General features: G+C 53.9%; 1 protein-coding gene across 1 annotated transcript; it reads left to right on the plus strand.

Moving 5' to 3' along the window:
- Positions 1-2,088: 2,088 nt before the first annotated feature.
- On the plus strand, positions 2,089-7,855 carry CNGA2 (cyclic nucleotide gated channel subunit alpha 2; the record flags this gene model as incomplete). The annotated part of the gene is given in 8 exon segments (XM_082681678.1): positions 2,089-2,198; positions 2,400-2,471; positions 3,009-3,179; positions 4,173-4,224; positions 4,228-4,280; positions 6,060-6,160; positions 6,460-7,314; positions 7,317-7,855. Coding segments are annotated over 8 exon segments (1,953 nt in total).
- Positions 7,856-8,621: the final 766 nt, after the last annotated feature.

An 8,621-nucleotide genomic window follows, 5' to 3' on the forward strand; every position in this document is an offset into this window, starting at 1 on the left:
AGAGACGCCTGGGTGGGGACATAATGGTAAGCGAGGTCTGGGACTGGATGAAGTTTCCAGAGCAAACGCGCAGATGGGAAGCAGTGGCCTAGCTGCCTGCGGGCTGGGGATAGCTGCCTGCCCTTGTTCCCTGGTGAGAGGTCTGAGGGGGCATTTCTCGTGAAGGGGCACGTGGGTGGCAGAGCATGCAGGGCAGCCAGACAGAAGGAAGAGCCTCTTCCTGGCAGAGAAGGAGCAGGGATCATGGGAGAGGAATCTGTCTCGGTGCCAGAAGCTTATTGAGGGCATAAATGTTGTCATGTGCCCCCAGAGCTATCCCTCTTGTGGGCTCAGTGCCACTGCTATTGGGGATGATCAGTAAGGAGGGGAGGGGTCCAAGTGGTGGCAGGCAGGGCCAACGCTGGCTCTCTATCAGCAAGAGGCTGTCCCAAGTCCTCGGCCTGGTGTTTGCAGCCTCCCTGGGTGGCCTTAGACTCCTCTGCCCTATTGCTGTCAGCATGGCTCACTCTGTAGTCCGGGTCCACCCTCCCACACCAGTGTCCCCTCCATCCCTGCAGTGAACTTGACCTTCACTGCCCCTCTTCCGCCCCTGCCGTTCATCCCCTGGACAGTGCTCTAATGTGTTCCACTCTGGGCCTGAGTTCCAGCCCCTCTTCCTCTTCAGGCTTCCAGGAGGCCAGCACCGAAACCTGATCAGTGCAAGAGGCCCCAGCTTTGTTTGCATTGCCTGGAACTTTCTGTCTCCATGGTCAGCCACCTCTAGGGTCCAAGCAGGGACTCAGCGATCCAGGTTCCTCTCCCTTGGGTTCCCTCGCTAGCATCCTGGTGCCACAGTCCCACAGAGAGCAACAGGTGAGTGGCTCTGAAGCTGCTTGTTATTACCACTCACTGCAGAGCGCGACTTGCCTGCCATCGCCATGGTGATGACTTCAGAAGCTGGAACAAGCTTGGGGAGGGGGTTGGGATGATGAGCTCCAGCAGTAGGTAATCCGCGGGGTGTGCTCATCATTTCTGACCAAATCTGGTGGGGCATGCCTCAGCAGGGAAGAGCCATCCCGTCCTCCCTGACCCCATGCAAAACACACGGTGGAACACCATCTCCTGTCTCTCTTCTGGATTTTTCCCTCTCAGGATGCTTCTTCTCAGTCCATTTTGTGGATAACTCCTCCTCTGCTCAATTCGTAAATGTTGGGGTTCTCCAGGATCCTTCCTGCGTGGCCTCACCCACTTGTTCTCCCTCATTCCACACGCCCAATCCCTTCCCCCTTGTCTCGGCCTTCACTGGCACCATCTCCTCCAGACTTCTCCCCTCTTGCTCCCCTCTAATCCAGTCTCCACCTAGCAGTCAGAAGGATCTTTCTAGAATATAATGCCATCCTTGTCATGCTCCTGTTCAGCCCTTACAAGGCTCCCCATAGCCCAAAGGAGAGAGTCCTGGTTTGGACCACTGCCTACAGAGCCCATGGGAGCTCTCCCTTCTCTCTTCCGCACTCCTTGCCCCATCCACCGGGCTACCGTTTGTTCCTCAGCTTGGAGGTGCCGGAGAGAATGTGATCAGAGCAGAAAAGAAGGACCTGCAGAGTCACTGCCCCTGGTGAAAAAGTCAGTGAGAGATAGGACTCCCACCTGAGGAGAAGCAGAGAGCTGGGGGTGGGGGCAAGAATTTGGGGTCAGTGGCTAGTTTGGAGGCGCTCAGCAGCTTCAGCCTGTGCCGGACAACAGGAGATGGCTTAAACAGTTTCTCGTTTGGTTTGGTTTCCCTCTGTTAGTTCATATGTCAAGAAGTTCACTGAGGTAAAAGAAAAAACACATCACGCAGTTTAGCACTGTTTGCCTTTGAAATTGCCTATGGGGGTGGGAAGAGCAGCATCTCCTGGGTGCCTGGAACCTGCCATGCTGGCGATGCAGATACCCTTGCCCTGCACTGCCACAGCAATACCCAGGGGAGCTGGGGTTTGCCAAGTGGGCCCTGGCTCTGTTCTCAGTGCTCACCTGAGGCCCTCCCGCCTTATATGGGTGCCAGGGTGTTCTGTGACCTCCCTCTTGGGCCTCTCCCTGGCAGGTGAGGGTCCTGGTTGTGCATGGAAGATGACAGAAAAAGCCAATGGAGTGAAGAGCTCCCTAGCCAATAACCACAGCCATCATGCACCTCCTGCCATCAAGGTCAATGGCGAAGATGACCACAGGACCAGCAACAGGTGAGTCTGCTGAGGCTGGATCATTGCAGAGGTGGCCCTGAGGCTGCGACTTTCTCCCAACTGTGCCTCATTGTCACAGAGTAAATAATCTTTGGCTCAAGGACAGCCTCTAAAAGGACGACGGGAGGGGAGAGTGCTAATAGGAGACAAAAAACAAAGAAACAAACAAGCCCTTGGTCACCCCTGCTCCTTCCTCTGCAGGCCACAGTCTGCGGCCGACGATGACACCTCCTCACAACTACAGAGGCTGCAGAGGAGGGGTGGCTTCTGCAGGTGGGTTTCACCACTGCCCTGCTGCAACCCCTCCGTCCCATGGGGCCTGTCAGATCATGGGGTCCTCTCTGTCCCACAGGGCCTCTCTATCAAGACCTCTGGGAAGTACTGTCAACGCTGTCCTAGCTCAACTTTTTCTCGGGAGGAGGCTCCTGTGAGCAGGCTCGGAGTGGCAGTGCAGGTTTCTCTTCAGACTTGCCTGTGGCACTGTTGGGAGGAGAGATGCTTCCCAGCGGAAGGGTATAGGTAGAGGGCTCCCAGGTCTCCAGCCCAGAGTTGTAGGCCCCATGGGGAACTCAGGAAGCTTGAGCCAACCTTCCTCCTGACCTGTCCTCCCTTAGCATCATCTCCATCTTGCCCCAGAGACCCCCTGTTTGTTCTTCACAATCGACAGAGACGGCACCTCCTACAGGAAGTCTTCCCAGATTAGCCCCTTACCCCTCAGGCTGCTGTGTTGGGAGTCACACCCGAGCGCCATCCTCCTGTCCTCGGCGCAGGTCCTCTCTCCACAGTGTGGTTCTCTTCTCTCCTCTCTAGGATTGCCTGCCTGGTGGGGGTCATCAGAGAGTGGGCCAACAAGAATTTCCACGAGGAGGAGCCCAGACCTGACTCGTTCCTTGAGCGTTTCTGTGGGCCTGAGCTCCAGACCGTGACGACACAGCAAGGAGATGGCAAAGGCGACAAGGACAGCGAGGGTAAGGGCAGCAAGTATAGCTGTCTGGCCTGTGGGACTGGAAGGGCTCCCAAGCATGCGGTCGGAGGGTGTGCTGGGGTTTCTCATAGCACAGCCAGGGGCTGACCAGGGCCTATGCCCTCTCTACCAGCCAGTGGCCCACCTGCCACAGGAGCCCCTGCTGGCTTTTCTCACCTTAGCTGCCTCTTGCCGGCTGTCCTCTTGCTGCTTACCTGAATGTGGGCGGGGAGAGGGCTCAGCCAATGGTGCGCCAGCCCCAGCCTGGGCTCTAGTGGTCAGTAACTACAGAGGAGGGTGCATATAGGGAATGCCGTGGAGGGGATGCCAGTACCGGTGCCCATGTGAGCACAGGGGTGGGTCTCTGAAGAGGCCATGCTGGGGGGCTGCCTGGTGGGAGAAGGCCCAGAAACGACTGAGCGAGACAGAACAAGCGGGGAGGCCAGAGAAGGCGGAGCTGGAGGGTCTGTTCTTTGAGGAATGAGTAGGCGACTGTGGATGTCTGGCCAGTAGGGGAAAAGAGCTCTTGCCAAGGCAGGACACAGCATCTGGGAAAGTGATTTGGGAGCTGGAGGCCGGGGACTAAACAGGGAGTGGGGGCGGGGGCGGGGACAGGAAGCACGTGACACTTCCTTGCTTGGAGTTCCTCTCTCTTCCCCGGAGGGATGTGGGAACCGGCCCTGAGCCCTCATTACCATGCTGTGGACGTCCCTTCCCAGGGCCTGAAGCCTGCCTCAGTGAAAGCACTACCCCTCATGCGCCCTCTGGGCAAGAGACTTCCAGAGGACAGAAGAGCCAGTGGGCCCATGTGGGGTCTCTTCGCCCTCCAAGCTCTACTCAGATGCACAGTGCCAGGTTGTGGCTTCCTGAAAAATGAGGCCCTAAGACAACCCGTCCCTCACACCACATATACCCTTAGGTGTTGCTTTTCCAGGGTCCCCTGGCTACTGGAAGCTGGGCTGGGGCCACACTGGGGAGCCAGTTCCCAAGCCTGGCCTCTGTCTCCTCAGGAAGAAATGTGAACTATTTGTCTTGGACCCAGCTGGGGACTGGTACTACCGCTAGCTATTTGTCATCGCCATGCCTGTCCTCTACAACTGGTGCCTTCTGGTGGCCAGGTGAGCAGGGGGTGGTCTGGGAGGGTGTGGCCAAAGCAACCCAGTCCCAGTTGTGGACACAGAGCTCACCCCAACCCAGCCCTCTTTCTGGATTCCCTGCTTACCAGTGGCCCCTCCCTCTTCCCTATTAACCCCTAGCTCCTTCAACCCCAACCCGATTTAATATGCTGCCAAAAGCTTCATGTCTATCCTTTTCCTGGTGTCTGTAATCTCTTCCTACTTCCTCATCCAAACCGATACTGTCCTAGGTGAGGCCGGCCCCCTCTCTCCCTGGGACAAGTACAAAAGCCCTGCAGCCATTCCTTACAGGCACTCTTGCCCTCTCTAATGCATCTTCCACACTTGCAACTAGCATGATTGATAGAAACTGGGATTTGATGATGTCAGGCCTTCCTCACAAACCTCTCAATGGTCCCTCATTGCCCACAGGATGAAGTTCAAGCGCTCAGCGTGGCCTTCAAGGCCCTCTGGACCTGGCCTTTCTCTCTAGCTCCACCTTCTGGACATACCCCAGCCCCAGCACTCACTATTCTTGGATCAGGACATGCTGTTTCCTCAAGAGAAAATTCCCTTTCCCCATTTTCAACCTATGGAGATTCTTCTTGCAGTCTCAGTTCTGAAGTCATTCTCCACATGTAGCTTTTCCTGACAGTGTTGCCCCCCATCCCCTACCTCAGTCATTCATTCAGCAAGGATTTGACTGAGCACCTACTGGGTGCTAGGCCTAGTGCTCAGGGCTGGGGACAATGTGGTGAAAAAGACACACGTGGTCTCTGCACTCCTGGAGCTCTCAGGCTAGTGGGGGACACTGACAGTGAACATGAACAAACCAATGCCCGAGATGAGTCCAAGGACCAGAGGCAGGGAGCTACTAGAGAAAGGACATTCAGGGTGGACTTCTCTGAGGAGGTGGTACCTTGGCTGAGACCTGAGTGACGAGAGGAAGTCGGCTATTTAGATGCTTCAGGTTGGTGGAGGGAACATTCTGGGAGGAGGGAACAACAAGGTGCCAAGCCCCTGTTTCAGGATGGCCTAGTGTGGCTGGAGGACTGCAGGTGAAGCATCAGACAGGCTTTGTGTGCCAGGGGAGGGGGCTGGGTTTTATTCTAAGTGTAACCAAGTAATCAGAGCTCAGTGCTCCTCCCTTGACTTGTATGCTCACTGAGTCATCATCCAGGGTTCTGTCCCTTCTTCTGCCCTCTCCCGAGGCCCCTACCCATCCAGTCACCAAGTCTCGTCAATTCCTCCTAAAACTCTCCTGCCATCTCCAACCTCTCTTCATTCCCACTGCTTCGAGTCTAAGCCCAGCTACTGCTCTCTCTCTCATCTGGGTTGGCCAGTACTCTGCGTTGGGTTCTCAATAGGTGTGTGTCGAAGAGCCGAGCATGGAAGCTATTCAGCTGTGTATTGTGTGCATTCTTCCAACAACTCGTTTTTCAGTCAACTCACTCTTGTTGAGCACTTGAATCCTGGGCTAAGATGTGCTCTGGGCTAAGATATGGGGCATGCAGTAATGACGAAGAGGTGGTGGTCTCTGTCTTCTTGGAGCTCATAGTCCAGCGGGCAAGACAGACAAGTAATCGTCAGTAGTGATGTCTACATAATAATAAGGGTTGGAGTAGTACTTGCTTGTGAATGTCTTCTTGGCAGCAGACTGACATTGATTCATCAGTGCCTCTGGTGGCCATCCCAAGCCCTGCTCACAGTGTGCAAACAGTTTGGGGACTTCAGGGGGCCTTGGCTAGCTTTATGGTGAAGCCCAGCCCTGTCTTCCTGAAGAGCCTGTGACCTACAGAAAGATTACTGCATAGTATGGCTGGTGCTGGACTACTTCTCAGATGTGGTCTACATCGCAGACCTCTTCATCCGATTGCGCACAGGTAAGTGGATAACTGGGATGTGCAGGCAGGACCATGGCCCATGAGACCAAAGGCTTGGATCCACGTTCTCAGGAAGCCCTCTTGGCATGGTGTTAGCCTCAAATGTTTGTCTGGGACACAGGTTGGTGGTGATTTGGGGGTGATGTCTTAGGGTACTTACGGCCAGCCATGCTCTGAGTTTCCTATACCCCTCCTTGGGAAAGAGAGTTGAGTGATCACTTTGTTCCTTGCTGAATACTAGTCTACCAGGAGGGACAGGCCTGAAGGCAGAGGTGATATGTTGGCTGTGTCTCCATCAGGTTTCCTGGAGCAGGGGCTGCTGGTCAAAGATACCAAGATGTTGCGGGACAACTACATCCACACCCTGCAGTTCAAGCTGGATGTGGCTTCCATCATCCCTACAGACCTGATCTATTTTGCTGTGGGCATCCACAGACCTGAGCTGCGCTTCAACCGCCTGCTACACTTTGCCCGGATGTTTGAGTTCTTTGACCGCACTGAGACACGCACCAGCCACCACAACATCTTCCACATCAGCAACCTGGTCCTCTACATCTTGGTCATCATCTGCTGGAATGCCTGCATCTACTACGCCATCTCCAAGTCCATTGGTTTTGGGGTCGACACCTGGGTTTACTCCAACATCATTGACCCTGAGTATGGCTACCTGTCTAGGAAATGCATCTATTGCCTTTACTGGTCTACACTGACCCTCACCACCATTGGAGTGACACCACCCCCCGTAAAAGATGAGGAGTACCTATTTGTCATCTTTGATTTCCCGATTGGTGTCCTCATCTTTGCCACCATCGTGGGTAACGTGGGCTCCATGATCTCCAACATGAACGCCACCCGGGCTGAGTTCCAGGCCAAGATCGATGCCGTCAAACACTATATGCAGTTCCAAAAGGTCAGCAAGGAGATGGAAGCCAAGGTCATTAGGTGGTTTGACTACCTCTGGACCAATAAGAAGAGTGTGGATGAGCGGGAAGTTCTCAAGAAGCTGCCATCCAAGCTGAGGGCTGAGATAGCCATCAACATCCACCTGTTCACACTCAAGAAAGTGTGCATCTTTCAGGATTGTGAGGCTGGCCTGCTGGTGGAGCTGGTATTAAAGCTCCATCCTCAGGTCTTCAGTCCTGGGGATTACAAGGGGGTATTGGGAAGGAGATGTACATAATCAAGGAAGGAAAATTGGCAGTGGTGGCTGATGATGGTGTCACTCAGTATGCCCTGCTCTTGGCTGGGAGTTGCTTTGGAGAGATCAGTATTCTTAACATTAAAGGCAGCAAAACGGGCAATCGACGCACAGCCAATATCCGAAGCCTTGGCTACTCAGATCTCTTCTGCTTGTCCAAGGATGATCTTATGGAAGCTGTGACGGAGTACCCTGATGCCAAGAGGGTCTTGGAGGAGAGAGGCCGGGAGATCTTGATGAAGGAGGGATTGCTGGATGAGAATGAGGTGGCAGCCAGCATCGAGGCGGATGTGCAGAAGAAGCTAGAACAGCTGGAAACCAACATGGAGACCTTGTACACTCGCTTTCCCTGCCTGCTGGCTGAGTACCCAGGGGCCCAGCAGAAGCTCAGGCAGCGCATCATGGTTTTGGAAACCAAGATGAAGCAGAATAATGAGGATGACTACCTGTCAGATGGAATGAATAGCCCCAAGCCAGCTGCTGCTGAGAAGCCATAATGCCTTGGTCCCAGCTGCCTCTGCAGCCTTGGCCTTGACCCCGGGGGCTAGAAGAGTTGTGTAGGTCCCCACATATATATGCATTACCCCCATGTCCCCTTGATTTCTCCCAGAAGCCTCTCTGTCAGCAGGTTTTTGACTCAATCATCCAGAAGCCCTTCTCCAAGTCCAACTAACAGCCCATCTTGTGCAGGGTGCAGACCGTGTTTGGCTCGGCTTCCAGAAGCTTCAGCCTGTCCAAGTTTAAGGAAGGAAGAGGAGAGCAGCATCTCTCTGGGCTCCTTTGTACCTAGTCACCTCCCACTTTGTTCTTCTCCTTTTTAAAAAATTTCTTTTTAAATTTTTACTGGAATATAGTTGATTTGCAATGTTGTGTTAGTTTCAGGTGTCAGTTATGCATATACATATATCCACTCTTTTTTAGATTCTTTTCCCATATAGGCCATTACAGAGTATTGAGTAGAGTTCCTTGTGCTGTACAGCAGGTTATTGTTGGTTATCTATTTTATATACAGTTCACTTGGTTCTTTTCTAATATGTCTTCTGAATATCTCCATTTCCCTGCATGAGTATGTAGTTCAAGCACTGGCGGCAGACGCTTAGCACTGGTCTCAGTGTCTGTCTTCCAAGGCAGACAAAAGTATGGAGGGGGGCAGGTAGGAGGTGCTCACTCCAAGTCCTGCTCTGTCGATCCGTCTGCCTGTCTGCCAACCAGGACTGCGACCCCTGAGGTCTTCTCTAGACCAGGGGGATGATGATGCTCCTG

Source organism: Grampus griseus (genome assembly GCF_964374135.1).
Source record: "Grampus griseus genome assembly, chromosome: X".
NCBI lineage: Eukaryota > Metazoa > Chordata > Mammalia > Artiodactyla > Delphinidae > Grampus > Grampus griseus.